Source organism: Pyxicephalus adspersus, chromosome 11 (genome assembly GCF_032062135.1).
Source record: "Pyxicephalus adspersus chromosome 11, UCB_Pads_2.0, whole genome shotgun sequence".
In the NCBI taxonomy this organism is placed as follows: domain Eukaryota; kingdom Metazoa; phylum Chordata; class Amphibia; order Anura; family Pyxicephalidae; genus Pyxicephalus; species Pyxicephalus adspersus.
The window spans coordinates 54,956,390-54,978,425 of NC_092868.1; the positions used below are offsets into that span (position 1 = coordinate 54,956,390).

At 42.3% G+C, this 22,036-nt stretch overlaps 1 protein-coding gene across 1 annotated transcript in view; it reads right to left on the reverse strand.

Annotated features, from left to right (window-relative positions):
• Window positions 1–21,374, reverse strand: part of GLB1L2 (galactosidase beta 1 like 2) — a 35,017-nt gene extending 13,643 nt beyond the window's left edge. The window contains exons 1-5 of the mRNA XM_072426451.1: window positions 21,287–21,374; window positions 2,583–2,780; window positions 1,608–1,676; window positions 854–949; window positions 602–710 (exon numbers count right to left, since the gene is read on the reverse strand). Coding sequence (XP_072282552.1) covers window positions 602–710; window positions 854–949; window positions 1,608–1,676; window positions 2,583–2,780; window positions 21,287–21,357 — 543 coding nt within the window. The 5' untranslated portion in view covers window positions 21,358–21,374. The remainder of the gene's footprint in view (window positions 1–601; window positions 711–853; window positions 950–1,607; window positions 1,677–2,582; window positions 2,781–21,286) is intronic.
• Between the last annotated feature and the right edge of the window lie 662 nt (window positions 21,375–22,036).

Sequence of the window (22,036 nt, forward strand, 5' to 3'; positions counted from 1 at the left end):
AAATAGAACTGATTTCTTTTCATTTTGGTTATGTGTACTATAGTATTTTGATTTATTGCCCTTTCCTAATTGTACAGAATCTCCACAATAAATATTTTGTTAAAAAAAAACTGGATAGGATGCCAATGAACTCAAATGTGCTAAATAAAAGGAACATGGCCCTTTTTTTTTTATAATGCAGGTGCGTCGGCTAAATGCATTGGGATAAAATTCAAAAAGAAGGGCATTGCAACACATAGTTACATAGACAGGTTGAAAAAAAGACATAAGTTTATCAAGTTCAACCACTAGGGAAATAAGCATATCCCAGATAAAACCCTATAGACATAGTTGTTCCAGAGGAACGCAAAAATACTCCATAAACCTCCCCCTCACAACAGGGAATAAAAAATTCCTTCCTGATTCCATGAGGCAATTGGATGTTCCCTGGATCAGCAGTCTCTGTTATCATTACTTTAAAACTTTAATACCCAGTTATATTCTGTGCTTCTAGAAATCATCTAGCTTTTTCTTAAATGTTACATGCATTAACCACAATATATATATTTGGTATTGGAAATATTTTTTTCTTATCCTGTAACCAGACTGATATTTCACTCACCTGATGTGGGATCACCCTGGGTATGAGGTTATCAAAATACGATTCGGTCGCCTGAGCAAAGCCTTTGTACGTTGTACGTAGTTGCATGTCTTTGTCACGCAGTAGCCAGCTGTGGGGAGAAATAGTGCCTGAGTGGGACACATGTGGGGCACAAGTGAGCAGAAGGTGCACTGAATGTCACATATGTATCCGGCAGGCCATGAGGGATATACAGCTGCGAGTGCCCCATGTATACGGCCTCTATTGACTCACCTAGGCAATCCTCCCAGATCCCACTCTGAGCATATGTAGGGCCCTGGTCGTAGAATCACCCATAATCCCACTTCAGCTGCTATATCCAGGAAAGCCCTGTATATAATTGGAGAAAGAAGTTGTAAATGATGCTAATCCATTTCTAATCATGTTACTGCCATATAGTGTAGAAAATAGCTAGTGTTGTGGTTTAAATTCATACACAATATGATGGAAACATACATGTTTGAACAGAGGACATAATAGTTACTCCATATTTTTGGCTTAGGCATAACTTTTGAGTTATTGAAGCCCACAGCTTATATGTATATATATTTATTGTGACAGGGTGTCCCATGGTTTGGCTGGGGAGGTGCTCTATTTAGGAAATAAGGAGCAGACTATTGAGAGCTCAGTGGCTTCCCAAAACTTAAAGGGAAAGGAGGTCCAGAGACAAACGTTTCAGCGTGAGCTATGAGATTTTGTTTATGCAAAAGGACTTTAGTTGTATTGAATGATTAGGTAGAGAGGGAACCACCAAAAAGGTGGTTAGTGTCTCAGCCAGTCTAAGATTTGTTTTATATTGTGTTAACTGGCATCCCTGTGCTACAATAAAGTACCCAGGGAGGAGACTGAACTTTGTTTTTCTGAAAACTGACAATGTGCTGCCACAAGCCTGGTGCTACAACCCCACAGCAAGCTCACAATATTTATATATATATATTACTAACATGATACATTTGGGTATTGGGGTGGCATTATTATGTCAAATTACCGAATGTCGAGGTTCCCAGTGAAGTCAAACTTTCCTCTCTGTGGCTCATGGAGGTTCCAGGGAACATATCTGAGAAGAGATTAAAAAAAAAAGATTTTATCATGTCAGTAAAGATTATATTAATAATGGAGAGGGGAAGGACAAGTGTAAGTTAACCCACTGTGCTCCCCTTCATAGGAGTGAGCAGGACTCACTACTGAAAGGGGGAACCAATGCCAAATGTTTGCATGAGTGTTCGTCTCGGGTGAATATTATCTGACGTGTGTAAATAGCTTTACATTTAGCAATATGCACCAGGAGTCATGTGATATTGGTCATATTTATTCAATTACCATGAAAACTTTACAAAAATAAATTTTTATCTGTCTATTTAGCTTCTAAAATCGTCTGTAAACTACTAATTTCTCTGCCGCCATGCAATGGAGATGAAGAGAGGAGGACATGGTTGCAGTCCAAAACCAGAGAGCAGCCCATGGTGACAACCATAACTCCTCCATGGATAAAGCGAGTACGATTCGTCACTCTAGGACAGAAAATAAGTTCATGTCAAGATCACCAAGTAAAAAAAAAACAAAAATAGCTTGCAAAAATTTAAAAAGCAATACAGCCACCTTATCTAAAGTCTGTTAAGCTACAAAATATAACATTTTTGTTTCACATTTAGATTCACTTTTCACAGCTAGCGTTTGCATTTGTTTCATATACGAATGCAGCAGTGGAAATGGGACTCATTTGGTTTGGATTTGTATTGGCTGGGTTGAAGCACAACCAGAGGAGATATTTATCTGCTGTATTCCCCATGAGATGTAACATACATGTCAGGCGAGGTCATGAACTGATAATACGTCTGTGTTTTCACGAGCGTTCATGAAAGGATAATAGGCCTGTGTTTTCACTTCGGAAATAAGTGAGCTCACAATTTGCCCTTTTAACTTACAACACAATAACAGCCTTTTACCAATTCACAGTACGTACGTAGTGAGAGTGTTGAGGCCGCAAGCCTTCATCTTCTGCATGCGATCTCTCCAGTATTCTTTAGGAACTCGAAAATAATGCATAGACCCTCCTAGAATCCTCAGCGGCTCTCCCTCCAGCAAGAACTGACCATTTTCTGCTTGGAGACCTTGGTGCCGAGACCACATCCTCAATGAAAAGGAGTCGGACAAACGCAACCTGCGGGAGAGAAGGGATTTATATTAAATTATGCTCATGGATGATGTGCAATGTTTCATATTTCTAAATCTTTACATGCAGATCAATGCTACAACAAAGAATTAAGCTATGGCTCCAGCTGCCTTATCCCAAAGCTCGGATCTACACTCCCTGCACCCAACCCTAACGGCACCCAAACCCCCCCGCTGACCCATGTGAGAGCCAAAGAGGCCGATGACAGCATTGAATAAGGGAGCATAAAGAGAAACATCTGACTGCCATAAAAACTTAGCAACTAGACACTAAAGTAAAATTAAATTTCTGCTTTGAAAATTTGGGATCAGGCAGGGCTTATAGCAGAGACAGGTGATGTCCTGTCTACAATAAATATTCTTACCTGCCTGATCGCTGTCTCTTCTTGTCAAAGCTGCACGTCAATCAAGATGAGCAGAATGCGGAATAGAAGAGGAAGGAAGATGGCATCTCTGATGGAACAGGGAAAGGTGAGCAGTATTCTCCCCAGACCCTTTCAGCCGGGCGCACCACCCGGCACTTTTCAGCAACCACCCAGCTGTTTTTGGGTGGTTACCAAAAAGTTTGATGATGTTCCCACATATGTTCAGTGCCACACTGCTGCACACATTTCTGTCTGTTATCCTATTCAGTTTAATGAATGGGGTCAGTATTGCAATAGATAGCCAGGTGGCTGTGTGTGGCTGAGCTTTGTCATATAATAGACCGCAACACACTTTCTTATTGTGGAAAGGCCTAAACAGAGATGGTGCACAGACCTAGACCTTTCCGGGAAACAAAAGTGCCTGGGTAGTTGTGCTTGTATGTATTTGTATTATCTGTATCACTACCTACGACCACTTGCACTGTATGATGACATGGAAGGTGATGGCTGTATATAAATCATTACCAAAAACAATCAATAAAAAGAGATAAAAATAATATATATAGACAATGTTCTCCCCAGCCGCTATTAGCTGGATGCACCACCTGGCACTTTTCAGTAACCACTCGGCTGTTTTTGGGTGGTTACTGATGAATTGAATCCCAATACGGGGGCTGCCACTCGCCTACTATTTCTTCCCACTCGGCTTAAAAAAAAATCTGGGTTAGGCACTGGGTGAGTACACGCTGGGTTTAGTTCTGCTTTAAGAGTAAGAGATCAGCAAATGAAATCTCCGTTGAAATTAAAGGGTTTGGTAAGCCCAAAGCCCTACCTAGACAATGGGTCAGAGCATCTTCATAATTGTGGTGGGTTGTTCTTGTTTTACAATGGTCAGAACCAGTGACGGGGTCATGGGTGGCCAATGCTCAGTAAAGACTGGGCCACTCTGGTCTAATCTCATGGAGGAGCTATTGCAGTACAAATTGGAAAAACAGAAAACTATGAATGAGAAGGTTGTCAGAACACACAGAGCACTGACGCTTGCTAGGTATGGGGCAGCATAGCTACGGAGGTGGTACTGACTTTCCCATCGCCATTGCCAAACAATGGACTATGTACACCATGTGTTCAATGGACCATGGGGAAACAAAAAAAAAAAGAAAATGGCCTGGGGGAGATGAAATAGGTTTAAATGATTTGTTTGCTCTGTATATGGTATATTTTATGCTTTTATTTCCATTGGAAAAATGTTCTGATGGGAAGGTTCATTTATTGCACAGCAAAGCAGCAAATCGCTTGCAATATTTTAGATTTGCACCCAGCTCACAGCCTGGAATATTGATGTCCAATATACTCTACAAGGCTTCAGATCAAATTCAGCAGCCAGTGTAGTAATGTCTTAGATATCAGCCAATACAGTTCTCACATTGGGCCTGATTTGTTAAAGCTCTCCAAGCCTAAAGAGCATGCACTTTCATCAGCGAAACCTGGAATAGATTTCTTAAAAGTCATTTGCCATTTACTAGCAAATGCTTTGATTGCTGGACCATATCTATCCCAGGTTTCCTGGATCATCGAGGTTCACCGATGCAAGTGAATCCTCTCCAGCCTTGGAGAGCTTTAACAAATCAGGTCCAAAGATTTGAAGGCTGGACTGCACTGGTGATCTATTAAGTTCTCGGCCAATCAAATCACAGCTTCCTGTGTTTTATAAGTCTTGTAACCCTGGCACAGTGGATCTTTAACCTCCTGGGCGGTTCATTTCTTTCAATTAAATAAATTTTAAAAAAATAAATGTATTAATAAACTTTGACATGATTTTGAGTTTCAAACTTTAATATACTCATATTATATTACACTGTAAAATAAATTTTTATGAAAAACAATGTTCTGCTTTTAGAAATATAAATCCAGTGTAATGCATTCAATACAGTCATTTTGTATTGAATGCAATACAAAATATTTTGAAATTCCTGACGCGCCCCAAGCGATGGCGGCACGCACCAACGTCCCCAGGAACGTCAGCGCACTCGCTGGTGGACAGATTGAGGAAGAGGACGCGGCCAGAGGATGGCAGGAGCCTGCTGGAGGACGCCGATGGGACCAGGTAAGTGTTTGTTTTTTACTTTTTTAACTACCCTGAGTGTGACTCATGGTTACTGCTTTCAGCAAGTTTTTTTTACCCTGAGTCACACTCAGGCTTACCGCTGGGGTGGGTAAATGAGACCTATAAACATTGCATTACTTTATCTAAACCTTTCTGTTTTTAAAGTTTAAGTACGTCAGGTTTTTGTTGTGCCCGTGTCTTGGTTAAGGAGATCTCCCTAAGTTTGGTCCTAATTTATCAAAGCTCTCCAAGGCTGGAGAGGATACACTTTCATCAGTAAAGCTGGGTGATCCAGCAAACCAGGAATGGATTTCCTAAAAGTCATTTGTTAGCAAATGTTTTCAATCCAGGACCAGATCCATTCCAGGTTTGTTGGATAACCCAGCTTCACTGATAAAAATGTATCCTCTCAGATTTAGAGAGCTTTGTTAAATCAAGCCTATTGATGATGGTCACCAGGGAAGGAAATGAGGATAAATGCCCCCTCAGTAGCAACAACATTCTTCCAAAGGTCCTGGGGACTTTGATGGTGAGAACCTTAATTCATAGCTTTGTGTTCTCACCTCGGTTTACCTGTACAGTCACCCTCATCTCCTAGGACTGAAAATTTGTTCCAAGCAGCATCACCAGGCAAAAATAATAAAATGTACCAGCAAAAAATACAAATTAACGCAGCTGCTACATCTAAGTTGGGCTGCAATATATTAGATATTTGTTTTTATATTCAGATACAATATAATGTTCCGGCATCTGCCAACATTTGAAATATCAGCTCTGTGTGGACGGACAATGTACACTTTCATATTAAAGCGACATCTGTACAAGCAAATAAAAGAGCGGAGGGTGTCAGTTTGCGATGGAAGCTTACGCTGCATCTATAAATGTTCCCCGTTTTGGCCTTCTGGGATGCTGGAACAGAATAATATTTACACAGCCAAAAGGACACGCTACACACACAAACAGCACTTGCAAGGTAAACAACTAAATGTATCAAAGAGATGCAAATTCACATCTCCCTGCAAACACAAATGGGGTTGTAGATAATGAGTCAGTTCTAGTTAATGGTTAGTATTACAGTTAAAAATATCAAAAATACCCAAAAGTTTTATTACATAGAAAAGATAATATTGATCCCGTTAGCTGGGGCTTGCACAAGACACAGGACCCCATGTGCCCCCATTGCAAAGAACAGGGGCTATCCTACTTTTATTAAAGGACTGGGTCACCGTGGTCAAAAGGTGTAGAACATGCTGAGGAGTAAGTGGTAGTAACAAATGCCAGGCTTTGTTGTAGTAGTAAAAAGTGCCCCAAAGTTGTTGGTCAGCTGAAGTAAAATAAGAAAAAGTGATGTAGTGCCTGTGTTAAGTTGCAGTGTTCTCCCCAGGCCCTTTTAGCCGGGCGCACCACCCAGCACTTTTCAGTAACCACCCAGCTGTTTTGGGTGGTTACCAAAGATTTGAGTCAAACACTCAGTAGGAAGAATATTGCCACCCCATTGTTTGTTTCAGTAGAGAAACGGTGCTATGTCACTGGTATCATTAGGAGGAATTGTGCCCATCTTTGGTATTCAGTGTGAGGAATAATGCCAATTCTTTGTTATCAGGGGAAGTAGTATTGGTGTCAGAATTGGTAGGAAGAGTTGTGCCCCATCATTGATGTCATTGGGAAGAGTTGCATCCATTGCTGGCACCAGAGAGTACCAGAAAAAGTGCCCCATTGTTGGTGTCAGTGGAATGATTTCTGCCCATCGTTCAGGGGACGGAATAGTGCCCCATCTTTGATATCAGTGGAAGAAATAGGGCCAATTTTTAGTTAGCATGGGAAGAATTTGCATTGGTGCTAAAAGTAGTAGGAAGAATTTTTCTCCATTGTTGATGTCATTGGGAAGAGTTGCACCCATTGTTGGTGCAGTGGGAAAAATAGTGCCCCATCTTTGGCATCAACGAAAAAAAAAGTTCCCCCTAGTAGGTGGCAGTGGGAGGAACAGCACCCCACCTTTGGTGTCAGCAGATGAAGTAATGTCATATTGTTGGTATTAGTGGAAAGTATTCTGCCCACTGATGGTGTCAGTGTGAGGAATATTGCCTCATCTTTGTTATCAATGGAAGGAATAGCATTGATCTTGGAAATGGCAGAAAGAATTGTTCTCCGTCATTGAAATCATTGGGAAGAGTTTTACCCATTGCTGGTGCCAGTGGTGCCTATTATTATTGTCAATGGCCCTTCTTTGGTGTCAGTGGAAGGAAAAGTGCCCCATTGATGGTGTCAGAGGAAGGAATAGTGCCCCCTTTTGCTATTAGCAGAAGGATGTCAGAGTTGCACCCCTTGCTGGTGCCAGTGTAAAGAATAGTGCCCCATCCTTGGCATCAGCAGATGGAGAAGTGTCTTATTGTTGGCATTAGTAGAAGGAACCTATTGTTGGTGTTAATAGAAAGACTTGTGCCCATTGCTGGTGCCAGTGGGAAGAATAGTCCCCCATCTGTGGCATCAGTAGATGGAATAGTATTAAATTGTTGGTTTTAGTGGAAGGAATCATACCCCATTGTTGATGTCCCTAGATGGAATACTGTCCTAGTGTTGGCATTACTAGAATGAATCGTGCCCCATTGTTGGTGTCCACAGGAGGAGTTGTGCCCATTGCTGTGTCAGTGGGAAGAATAACTCCCCATTTTAGATGTCAGTGGAATGCCTTATCATTGGTGCCAGTTTTAAGATTTGTACCTCTTAGTGTTATTGGGGATAATAGTGACCCAGGGGCCCGATAAAAGCAAGAAAGAGTAGCATCTAGAGGTATGGCATCCAACACTGCAATCCAATACTGTTTTACCCCCTTACTTCTCTTACATGTAAGTTGGTGTCCCAGCATTAGATGCTAAAATTTATTTTTCCTAACTAGTTGCATTACGCTCATTGCTTGCTCTTTTCAGAAATGATTTAGCCGGAGTCTTACCTTATCCTCAGACACTTGCTGACAATGTGGCCGGTATATTATGAAGCAGACAGAATTGCTGACAAGGTGTAAAGTACACAGCCTGGACTTTAGAATATCGGTACTTTAGACATCTTATCAAGCGATGACAATATCCAAGGCTCTCTGATTGTGATCTGCATTCCCCTGTTATGCAGGACCCAATGCACGTCCATTAATAGATTAAAAGGAATCTACACCCAAGAACAATTATGTCCAAGGCTGCAGCTTGCCAGCTCTTAGAAGTGATGCATTAATTACCCTTTTCATCTATTTATTCACTGTATATCTAGTGATCCTGCCAACAACACACTTCCAATCCTAATCCATACTACCTGTAATTAGGAAACAGCAGCGTTGGCATTTTGGACAGCATTTAATGTGGTCAGGCTGGTTGATGAGGACAATGACCCCCTATATACCTATCTTCTTCAGGATTAAGCTGGGGTCCCCTCTCTTCCTTCCCCTCCAAAAAAAATCACCCCAAATCCCAGGCAGATTTGACTTTTTAACCATAGTAGCTATTCCTTCATTAGGAAAAGGAAGCTTATGCTGAACCATTGAGGCAGGTCCATTAACTTGGACCCATAACCCTTTTCCCATAACCCCAGAAACTTGCATTGTGTTTCCTGCCAGTTACATTTGTTTCCATAATTCCCTGACACTACAAACAATAAAGCGTAATTGTATTGTGTTTGCCATCAATCTGGTTTCATATGTTTGCAACAACAGCCTATAGGAAGAAGTGAAGACGTGCTGGGGATTACGTTTGGTGCAGAACACCTTTGCCTTTTTCCAGTGTAGGTAGGAAACTTAAATGAAACTTCTGACAGCTTGTTAAAGACAACTAAAACTATTTTTGGCCCCTGATAGTCTTAGAGCAAAGCTGCTTTGCATGGGAACCACATGGAGGTTTCTGCTGCTTTTTATGATCACATTTCACATCAGGTTTGTGGCATGCACCTGCAAACAAAACCACAGCAGGTGCAGAAATCTCATCCATGCTATAAGATGATTATTACTTAGAAGGGGATCCTGATAATAAAACATTTTTAAAGCGGTGACTACAGGTAGACCCCGGGTTACATACGAGATAGGAACTGTAGGTTTGTTCTGAAGTTGAATTTGTATGAAAGTCGGAAAAGGTACATTATTTTAATAAATGCACTTAGGACATATCCCAACATGTTATTAGGCAGTATGGTGTCAGTTACTGTATAAAATCCTCACTGTGAGTTAATTGCAAACAAAGCAAAAAAAAGTCTTTATGAAGCCTAGACATTCATTAACCTCTTGAGCAAGCTGTGCTTTGATATGCAAAAAGAAACAACTGCAGGGTTTGTCTCGGTCATTAAAGAGTTACAAGAGCTTGCAGGACAGCAAAAGATTTCTTCTGCAAGCCATGCAAACCACCCCATATTAAGTCTCCATCCTGCACACAAACATGCAGGGAAGCCCGTTCTTATCTAGGAGTTGTCTGTATGTCGGATGTCCTTAACTCGGGGACTTCTGTTACTTCACCGATCATTTAAACATCATGCCACATCCCAATATTAATATTAAAAAACATCATATGAGCAATTTACGGCACATATAATTTTGTGGCACTTGTATATATTTGAAAAAGAACAAATACATTTTATTTACACATTAAAATTCCATTTTTTCCTAAAAACAACCATGCTCATCATTGAATAGTAAACAATGATATATTAGTTGTCAATGGTAAACTATTCAACGCGTTTCACAGATACAAAATCTGCTTCTTCAGGAAACCATCCATGAGACCTAAAAAAATGATTTATCAAAAGCCAAGACAATAAATATTTGTACAGTTTGATTATATAATCTATATACCAAACCAATTTATTAGTAATACACTTTTTTTCCCTCTTTCTTGTTAAGCATGCCACCAATGTTATATCAGCAGCAACAGGCAAGAGTTTTTTTTTAATTCTGTACTAAAGCATGGTTCTCCCCAGACTCTTAGTTGGGCGCACCACCCGGCACTTGTCAGTACCCACCCGGCTGTTTTTAGGTGGTTACTGAAAAGTTGGGTCACAATACAGGGGCCACCACCCGCCTAAAGCTTTCCCTACCCATCTCCAAGTGCAGCATTAGGAATAACAATTTAAATATATTCAGACGTCTGATGATAGTGTTCTGATCTGTATGATATAATTATAATACTGTAACAATGATTTACCAAATTTAAAGCATGGGATGGGTGAATGAACAACCTGCGAATACAGAGGCACCAAATACTGATCAAGAAGGTTTTTAATGGGCTGGATTTAATAAAGCCCTCCAGGACTGGAGAAGATAGATTATCATGGGAGAACCTTGGTGATTCAGCAAACTTGGAATGGATCTGGTCCAGGATTTTTAAGAAATCCATTCCAGGTTTGCTGGAACACCTCTCATGATAATCTATTGTCTCCAGTCTTGGGAGGGCTTTAAAAAAATCAGGTTCAGTGTGTCTTTTCCTCTATTAGGTTTACTGCAGCTAGCAAAATATTACTGATATTTTTTAATATATATAAAACGTTTTTACCTAGAGCTCAGAAAATTAATAAAGGCCCCGCCCCTCCACCTTCCCCTGGGGATCACATACTACTGGCGGAGTACCTGTAATACTGAACATACCCATACAGGTATAGAGAATTATGTGACCTACAACCCTTTCCCAACTGGCAGATGTGAGCCTCATTGGGCCTGATTTTTTAAAGCTCTCCAAGGCTGGATAGGATACATGGGGGAACCTGGAATGGAATTCTTAAAAAATCATTTGCTGTTAGTTAGCAAATATGTTCAATCCTTGACCATATTCATTCCAGGTTTGCTGAACCACCCAGGTTTTCCCATGATAATCTATCTATTCCAGTCTTTAATAAATCTGGCCCATTAAAAACCTTGTTTTGTGTTTTCAATCCTGGGCCAGATTCATTCCAGTTTTTTTTCATCCAGATTCAAAGATAAAAATGTATCCTTTCTAGCCTTGGAGAACTTTAAAAAAATCAGGCCCATTGTGTAAGTGCAGGGGGTTGGCCAAGAGTCTAAAGAGAACCTGTCACCAAATCCGAATGCCCTGCGTAACATCATAGAAGTTGGCTTTCAATAATTGAATAGGGCTTTCAATTCTGGTGACAGGTTCACTTTAGACCGTTTAGACCGCAATGATAGAAAGGATCAAGGAACCGTGGTGCACGCTGCATTCTATTGCTGTCTAGGCTGTAAATCCTGACCTCTGATGCGGTCACTCAAGTCTGTGGCACTCTGTGGACAGACAGATGTGTACATTACACAAGTTCCGTATTGTTGTTTCCATTGGAAGTGAGAAAAAGATAAGTGCTTATACATACAAAAAGTCAGCCTGAAGTCAGCAAACTTTTCAATGTGTGTTAATGTTTAAAAAAAATGTGTTTGCATACTTATCTTATATAATAAAAAATCTGCATATGCAGCCACTGCTTTCTACTTTGCTTTGTGTATTGCAGCTGCTTTACTTCCCATCCCAATACTTTCTATAGAGTTTGACAAGCAATTAAAAACAATGCCCTCTCCTTGCAGCTGTAAAAGTGTAAAGTGGACCTGACCCTGAAAGTAAAGATTAGCTTTGTACTTCCTCGTTCACCAATGTGCAAACAGTGTGCAACACCCAACCCATTGTCACTGCACCAACCTGCATTACCTACTGTATTATTTTTGTTTAACATACAACAGGAAAACTTTGCAAGGTTTATTTAATGGTAAATGTAATGGGTGGGTGCAGGAACATACAAAACTTCCAGGTAGGCAGGGAACAGACTGGAATTATGGCTATGAGATCTCTCTCATGGTATAATCAATATATATAGGGAACCAGGAACTGGCCACCTATAAAAAAAAAAATCACTCTTGGGTTGACTTATCCTTAAAACAATCAGTTTTTATATATATATATATATATATATATATATATATAAAAATAAAACAAACTTGCCTGCCTGATTGCCACCTTTTTTTCCAAGTGCACTGAGCTGCACATGCGGGGGTCTTTAAATCTTTGGGGATTTTGATTGGCCATCGTTCATCCTAGCATATTCTGATACTGTACACCAAGCTGCACGTGCAGGGGATATCCTGAGATGTCCCTGGCTCGCTGGGACCGAATGACATCATCCCAGCCTGGCCAATCAAAATGAGCAAAGACCTAACACCTGGAAGAGAATTGGATGAGGCCTGCAATGGAGCGACAGGTGAGTGCAAAAAAAACAAAAAATCCTGCAGGTATGTTTAATTCATTGCAGATGGGGCATTGCCTGACCCTTCCACAATAAAGGAGCTGCCTGGTTCCATTTTTGTTTCTAGGGTTTGGTTCTGCTTCAATTCACCTCCCCACTCCCAGCTTGTGATTGGACAGTAAAGCACACTGATGTGGTCATCCTTCAGCTCACACTTCCTGTTGGCACATGTGCATACATCAAATCTGATTGGCTGATTCTCACAATCTCAAATCAGTTTGTGTTTTTTTATCTGCTTTAAGTTCAGGGAACCTTGAAAAGGAACTTAACCTCCAGCAACATTTAGGAGGTTCCTTGATGGGCCTGACATCCTTCCCAGCTCTTTTTATGGGTTTGGAATCTTCGGTCACTTTGATTGCTCCAGTGATAATTATTATTTTATTTTATTCATGTTAGGGTATGCTAATACTGTACACTGAGCTGCACATGTGTGTTGTACAGAAGATGACAAACATGCAGTCAGAGTCCTTTATTGCTAGGTCCCAGGTTCAAACCTCTGCCAGGGCACTATCTGCATGGAGTTTGCACGTTCTCCCTGTGTTTGTGTGGGTTCCTCCGGGTACTCCGGTTTCCTCCCACATTCCAAAAACATAGATAGGTTTTTTAGATTCCCACCAAAAATTGTCCTTAGACTGTATTAAAGACATATGACTGAGGTAGGCACATTAGATTGTGAGCTCCTTTGAGGGACAGCTATGACTATGGACTTTGTACAGCACTGCGTAATATGTTGGTGCTATATAAATACTGTGTAATAATAATAATAGTATGTCTCTTGTGCAATAAGAAGCCTGCCTAGTGACTGATTGAGAATGTTTAGATTCCTAAGTGTTTCCCTAACTCGACCAAACACGTGCTGAGCGCCAGGGGCCACAAATCAATACAACATATATAAAGAGGGAGCTATAGGGGCCCTCTGGCTGAATGTGAATGACATTACACCCTGTCAGCCCTCTATGCCATTCCCTCATCTGGTGCCATTCCTAATGAGCGCTGCCAGGAGCCCCGTGGGGCCGTCTCCTTGGAGATGAGGGCAATCCAGAGACAATGATTGTGTTGTCTGATATTAGGCTGAAGTAGCCACACAAAGCAGATAATTAAAATTATATTTTATAGACCGTCCTCAGAAATAATGCAGAGAAAGGTTGCTGCAGAATCAGATTCAAATTACTCAAAACCCAGGAACAGTATTATTATTACAAAGTATTTATATAGTGCTGACATATTACACAGCGCTGTACAAAGTCCATAGTCATGTCACTAGCTGTCCCTCAAAGGAGCTCACAATCTAATGTCCTTACCATAGTCATATGTCTTTAATACAGTCTAAGGTCAATTTTAGGGGAAAGCCAATTAAACCAACTGCATGTTTTTGGAATGTGCGAGGAAACCGGAGTACTCGGAGGAAACCCACACAGACACGGGGAGATTCTGCAAACTCCATATCTAAGCTGACCCTATGAGAAATCACATTAATGCGATTGGACCATTTTATTGCAACATGATCAACTATTTTATTTGTGTATCTTCAATAAGAACTAAAAAGATTGCAGCTTGCTGGTGTTCAGAGGCGGTGGCTGCATTGGTATTTTTTCTTTTCTTATTCTTTTTTTTCAAACTTTCTTCATTTCTTTTCTTTATTTTTTGGTGATCCTAACAGTAACATACTTCCAGCTTTGGGTTCATTGAATCAATGGAAAAGCAGCACTATTACCCTATTATAAGGTTGCAAAACACCCCCCTTTATCCTGCTCATCACAACATAGGGAAGGGTTTTGTAGTCTACAAAGATAAAAGGGAATAACATAAATGATCAGCTGACTATAGCAAAACATTTACAATGGTAATATTAATGGCCCATAAAGAAGCAAGAAAAAAGAAAGGTTTAGACCTGTGACAGGGGGAAGCAGTTTTGTGCAACTCCTGGCCATTGGCACCTTGCAGCACCGCAGCGCTGGTACTTAAAGAACCGACATTTGCAGATTTGACAACAGGCAGCAGTAACCGATAGTGAACCCCTCATTGCCACCCATTCATTCTATATAGGGCTGCCAGGGGGAGGCGCTATATGTAGCATTTACCCCTAGGCAAGGGTTCACTGGCATGAGGAAGCCGTAACCACACCACAAACCTTTATATTGTGAACAAAGAAGAGAGAAGGAAGTGATGTCTCTTTAAAGAGCTGTTGTCTCCGAGGTGGATGTAAATGAGGAACAGTCGCAGAGTACGTTCTCCTATTCCCCAGGATGTAATTATAGGAGGTAAGAGAAGGTCTCAGAAGATCTCTGGAGGAAACTTCAATCTCTAGAACCCCCGGGGAGGTGTAAAGTGAAGACAGATGCAGCACAGAGCAAGATGGAAAAACCTTCACAAACACGAGGTGTTTAATAAGAGCACAAGCTAAGAGAGCAGGTGCAAATAAAAGACCGAATGTGAACTATTGTCGCACCTTTTATATGTTCATGATCCATATCTGTGTTCATATTGGAGATTTTGCTTTGTTAGTCATCTGTATATCAGGGAATGCTGTTAGCATCCTTGCTGATGGACTGCTGAACTATGGACATGTAACCACACAGCAATCACTGTGCAGTATATCCAAGCAAAGTATGGCTGCTTCCATAGAAGAACGTACAAATTGCAGTCACGTGTGATAAACCAAAGATAACCCAATTTACGTACATTGTGTGGTGCATTGCAGTGGCATTTATCTGCACCTCCATGCACTAATCCAATGCACAAATAAAATTAAAAGAAGAAAGCGGGGGATTCTTTTAGTAAACGATAATAAATTCAATACATATTCATCATATGGTACAAGGATTTTTTGAGCATTGTGGGATATTGTGGTGTGTAAGACACTTTCTGATTATGCAAGGGCCTAAATTAATCTTTAAAATGATTGTGCACAGACCTAGACCTTTCCAGGGAACAAAAGTGCCCGGTGGTTATTAATAACATTACACAGTATTTATATAGCGCCAACATATTACGCAGCACTGTACAAAGTCCATAGTCATGTCACTAGCTGTCCCTCAAAGGGGCTCACAATCTAATTGTTGGAGTAAACCCACGCAAACACAGGGAGAACCTGCAAACTCCATGCAGATAGTGTCCTGGTTAAAGTTTGAACCTGGGACCCAGCGCTGCAAAGGGCAGAGTGCTAACCACTGAGCCACCATACTACCCTGGTTGTGCTTACATGTATTTGTATTATCTGTATGCACTAAATGATGCCATGGGAGGTGATGGCAATATATAAATCATTAACAAAAACTATCAATAAAAAGAGAAAAAATATTATATATATGCAGTGTTCCCTCCAGGCCCCTTTTAGCTGGGTGCACCACCCAGCACTTTTCAGTAACCACCCGGCTGTTTTTGGGTGATTAGTTGGCTCACAATGCCACCCGCCTGCAGTTTCTTACCACCCAGCTTATTGGGTTGAACACTGTATACGTATATACGGTGTCACAGGTATTTCATATACTGGGTACACAACGCATTCTACTCATTTATATTTGTGTTCAGCACCTTTTACCTGTCCTGTGTATGTAAAATTATCTCATAGGGGGTGCTAGGTGCAGCTGCATGGTTATATATTACCCACATTTTACACCGGAGAATATATAACCGTACAAAGGTTGAGGTAAGCCGCTTGAGCTAGTTCAACAATCAATAACTGAATGCCAAGGCATGGAGAAGAACTGAAGAGAGATTTCAGATCTCAGCTTGCTACATCATTACTTGTAATAGTATCCCTGACTGTAAAACAATAATAAGTTACCAAAAAGTCAATGTAATGCTCCTAGATTGTAAGCTCTTTGGGGCAGGAACCTCTCCTCCCCCTGTGTCACTGTCTGTATCTGTCTGTCATTTGCAGCCCCTATGTAATGTACAGCGCTGTGTAATATGTTGGCGCTATATAAATCCTGTTTATTAATAATAATAATGTACCTATGTATGGGCATCAATATGAGGAAGTCATTGGGTGGAAATCAGTCTTGGGGCAGCTGTGTTGGTGAATGTATTGCTCAGAAATTCATTAGTTACATCAGCTATTCTTAACCAAGGTTCCTTCAGGGGGTGCCAGGGTTTCCCTAAAATGTGGCTGGGGGTCCAATCCCCCATACATAACTCAAATGATCTTACTTGCCCATACAGATTGAATTCGGACTACCAAGGTAAGAGGGACATTCTTCCCTTCATTTGTCCCCCGGGCAGGGACCCTCGCCTAAAGTCTACCCGGGTACTTAGGCACCTGCCCCGGGAAGTTCGGGAGCTCCAGGGCGTGCGGCGATGAGGACGGATCTGCCGGCCCCGGGCCGCCTGTCACTTCCAGAAGGTCGGGTGGTCCAGCTGGTTTGTCCCCCGGGGTGGGACCCTCGCCTAAAATCTACCCGGGTGCTTAGGCACCCGCCTCGGGACAGATGGGAGGGCTAAGGTTGACCACGCAGGGCCGGGTGTGCGTCAGAGCCCGGCGGAAGGGTCAGTCGGGTTGACGGAGAGATGAGGACCCCCGCGTCCCAGCGGGGAGGGGCCATCGGACCGCCGCCGCGGGCCTCTGGAGGCTCGCGGCACCGAGCGGTCTGACCGAAGCACGCCCCTTCCGTCCGCCCGGGGACGCCCCCGGCCCCAAAGCCGGCCTCGGTATGAGGGTGAGTCTGCGAAGACCCGTAGCTCCATCACGGTCGGTCAGAAGACGCCGGTCGGAGGGGGGATTGCCAGGGGCATTATTTCTATTTATTTATTTAAGCCTGGGTTTTCCGAGACCTGAATGTAATTTTAAGGGATCCTCAAAGGTAAAAATGTTGGGAAAGGCTGCTTTAGATGCTACAATCATATGCGTACATACCTTTTATTACTGCTAACCAGTTTTAGTTGCAGATAATACCACTGCCATGGGATACAACATAGCTGGCTGTGCATCATCAGATCTGACTCTCCACTGACCCCTGGTGGTAGCACCTTGGCCTGGCAAACAGCAAAGTGAAAGATTCATCTGTATCCCTCTACCTGGAAGTATTGGTTTGTTCCACCACTGGGGTGCAAAGGTTGCAGGAGAACAAGAAAATATATTTTCTCTGCTCTAAAACAGACCAGGCATTCTAACTACATGAAATAATAAAATAAAACAACTATATGCAATTATTGTACATACAGCCTTCTGGAATCCCCTGTGCAGAGGAGTGGCCACAATCATTAATAAACAGTATTTATATAGCGCCAACATATTACGCAGTGCTGTACATTAAATAAGGGTTGCAAATGACAGACAGATACAGACAGTGACACAGGAGGTGTCCTATTCAGAAGAGCTTACAATCTAGGAGGTGGGGGAGGTATCACACAATAGGAGGGGAAATGGAATGGAGGGAAGTAGTGAGGGTTTGGGAGACTGAAGAAGACGGGTAGATGAGGTTGAAGCGTTGGGTTTGGAGTTCTCTTTTAAATGAGCAGAAAGTAGGAGCAAGCCGAACAGGACAAAGAAGACCATTCCAGAGAGTCGGGGCAGCTCTAGAAAAGTCTTGGAGCCGTGCGTGTGAGGAGGTTATGAGGGAGGAAGTCATTAGTAGGTCATTGGAGGAATGAAGAGAGCGGCTATGGGAGTATTTTTCTACCAGGTCAGAAAGGTAAGTGGGACAATAACTGTGGAGGGAATTAAAGGCAAAGCACGGGAGCTTTGATTTGATTCTAGGGTTGATGTAATTTCGATGTCATGTCATTGTTGGCGCTATAGAACTGCTATGCATTATTATTAATAATAAAATTTGAAATTCCTAATAAAAAGACTATAAAAGTCAAGATGTGCGACAAAAATATTTAAAAAGCGGATGCAAATGTGACCATTAGATTTGCATTGCATTCCCTGGATCCTGGGCTGCTCAGGGAATCGCATTTCACCGGGCTGACATTTATCGGTGACTGAGAAGAATATCAACATATGCAAAACTCGGGTTCACGAGGGGTCACATTGCATCTTCTTCCCAAAACTTAAAGTGGAACTAAACCCGGGTATACCTACTCATCCCTGGGCGCCGCCATCCTCTTCCTCATTCTGATCTTCAGCCATCCTGATTGGCCCGGTCGGAATGATGTAAATCCCTTAGAGGCACGGGGAGTTCATTCAGTCCTGGCCTGTCCCTTTCTGTAAGTAAGGTGGAATTACTCCTTTTGTCAAGTTTACACCGCTGTAGGTGTCCCTGCTCATTCACCCCTAGTGACTGTTTGCACCTAAACAGGAAGTTAGGAGGGAAACTCAGCCATTGGAGCAATAGGTGAGGGACGCTAGTTTCAGGGACAAAATTCTAGGATGCAAAATTAGATTTTCTCTCATTTCCTGTTATCTTTAGGACAGAAAGTGAAGGGAAATCTCCCTGGCATTACCTTAGTGGTATTAAATCTTAATCACCTTTTCATGTTTACCTGTTTAGATTCACAATTCTAGCTGTAGGATGAAAATAATTGTTTCCCCTTTATAAAACGTTGCCAGTGCTACCTCCTGAACTTTTGGCCAGGGAGAATATTCTGAGCACTCCATAGAATGACCCCCTTAAAAAGAGAGGCAAGCCATTTTCAGGTATGGTGGGTTCAGCACCCTGTCTATGCCAGCTGGGAATCTTTATGAACAGAACGTTTTCATGTAAGGTCACATGATTGGGAGCATTCATAAAGGGTGGCTACGCTGCTGCACCAGAAGCCCCCATAGCCACCCCATAGCTGGAAGTGCACCTTGCTTCATATTGGATTTCTCCGTATGCCATTTGCTAAAAAGTCCCCCCCCCATTCCCTAACCCCCCACCTCCGGCAGGTCCAAACTAATTCAGCTCATAGTTGTGAGCTCCTGCACAGTCTGCATGGTGTGGGGCTCCTTGATTTACAGCTGAACCCCATTCAAGTCCATGGGATGATCATTCAGCCTGATGCCAGATGAGCTGCTGACAGCATCAAGCAAGGAAAGTACAGCCCTGCTGGATGAGAACCAACATCTCTGTACCATGTGCATGAACTTTATTTAAATGAAAACGAAAAGAGCGTTAATCTGTGGTTGTACACTCTGCAGGTCTGACATTCATCTTCAGCCTAAACTGCTAACAACTACAATCAGGAAATAAATATCAGCATCGCAATACAATCTGCAGAAAGGTAGTGTTTATTGCAACAGAGCTGGTCCAGGTGTAATACAAGACGTCACCTGACGGGGCGCCCAGACTTTTTCACACAGACAATGAAGCGGTAACAGTGCATAGAAAGCTGCATGGAATCTTTATAAAATGCAAAATCTAAAAGTCAGAGCAGCAGCAACACTGTTTTTCTGAACTGTTAAACAATCAACTGATGGTTATTGTTATGGGGATGACGCAGCGGGACGCCTAACAGTTGTCATTCCCCAATCCTACAGAACACTACAAGCGGCTTTGTAGTTTCTATTGTCTGAAACAAGCAACGAATATTGAGGATGTGTCCTGCCCCTGACACTGCCACCTAGTGGCTGATGTAATTTTATTAATAAACAGGATTTATTTAGCACCAACATATTATGCAGCGCTGTACATTAAATAGGGGTTGCAAATGACAGACAGATACAGACACAGGAGGAGGAGAGAACCCTGCCCTGAAGAGCTTACAATCTAAGTGGCCAACATAAAGCCCCAGAGCAGAACTGACAACCCAACCTCCCTGTGCATTGCAACCAATGTCATCTGAATAGTAATAAAGTTTCGGCCATATTTGCAAGTCCAAGAATGTTTTTACACACACAGCCGCATGATGTGTCACCTTGCCTGAGGCTGTGTATCAAAGTCACCCCCTCCACGGGCAATTAATTAGAACGATCCCTATTACACAGCTGTTTAAGCATAATAAAAAAAAAAAATGACGTCAAAAAAAAAAAAAAGACGATTGAATGAGATAAAGAAAGGGTTGGACCAGTCCTCATTTTTTTACCGCTGTCTGTATCCCCAACAGCGTTATCACTTACACAGGAAGTTAGGGGGAACACGATATTGTTAACACCTGACCCCATGAACTCCTGTTGTTTTCCTTGGGACAGGAAGTGAAGGGAAATCTCCCTAGCAGGGTATAGGTGGAAAAAACAAATGGGAGTTTAAATTTTACCTGTGCCATATAAAACTAGAAGAAAGTTAGGCTAGGGCCCCATGGATGTCCGAGGGCCCCAGCTTGGAACGGAGCAACTGGAGCCATACAAATATGGTGGCTTCTTCTGTACCTATTGCAGTCCTTATTACGCTAAAGGGACGGCGGGCCCCAAGCTGCTGCCTTGCCCAGGGCTCCATTCTGCCTAATGATTGCTAATGCAAAATATTCTAATTTATTAAAAATAAGACATACATAATCAATAGCTGATTGATATATTGATCAGATATCGATTGACATGCCTGTTTTTTGATAGAAATGCAACAGGGGGGCATGTCATACCAACCACCAGCCAATGGGAGAGCTCCTCATATGAACAAGGATGATAAGGTGAGTATAAACATCAGGGAGCTTTCCTATTGGCTGGCTGTTGACAAATTAATATTTTGATTGGTCAGCTTCTGAATCCCTTATATATTGAGTGTCTGTTCTACATAAAGTGTTCAGCCTCTGACCAGTGACACACATTGGGATACGTGTGCTATATGTAGCCATATTTTTGAATAGACAGTGGATGGTTAGAACCGCTACTTAATGTTTCAGTGACAACTCCAAAACCTCTAGCAGCTAGTCAGGGTTCCTTTCCCTTATATCTAATGAAGGGATATCCCTTACCTGAGGATGAGGATGGCGGCCAGCAGTAGCAGGCACAGGGCTACCAGCCTCCGGCGCCGCTCCCGCCTCATGTCTCCAGCTACTCTCTTCTCTCTGCTGCTGAAGATACACTTCCTGGTTACCAGGGCAACGCCAAGCTCGCTCCTCTCCGACGCCGCTGATTGGACGCCCGCACAGGGAGAAGGCGTAGGTTAGGAAGCGCTCTGGAGAGCCTAAAAGGTTGTGATTGGCGGAGAGAAGGTAGGCGGAGACCAGCTGTCAATCATCAGCTGTCAATCATCCAGAGCATATTTTCCAGCCTGCAGCCTGTCCATGTCACTCAGCCTGGCTGCAGAATTATTACACAGGGAATGCAAGACATTCATGGCTGCTGTATAGAGGAGAGCTGTAATTAGATTGCCAGCTGCTGCAGCCTTCAGATGTGATCAGTGTGTGCAGAATACCTTCTCCCTGTGCAACCTCACTCCTGTCTCCATATAATTACTATCAAGCCTGCCCCCCCTATATAATTACTATCAAGCCTGACCCCCCTATATAATTACTATCAAGCCTTATATAATTACTATCAAGCCTGCCCCCCTATATAATACTATCAAGCCTGCCCCCCTATATAATTACTATCAAGCCTGCCCCCCCTATATAATTACTATAAAGCCTGCCCCCCTATATAATTACTATCAAGCCTGCCCCCCCCTATATAATTACTATCAAGCCTGCCCTCCCCTATATAATTACTATCAAGCCTGCCCT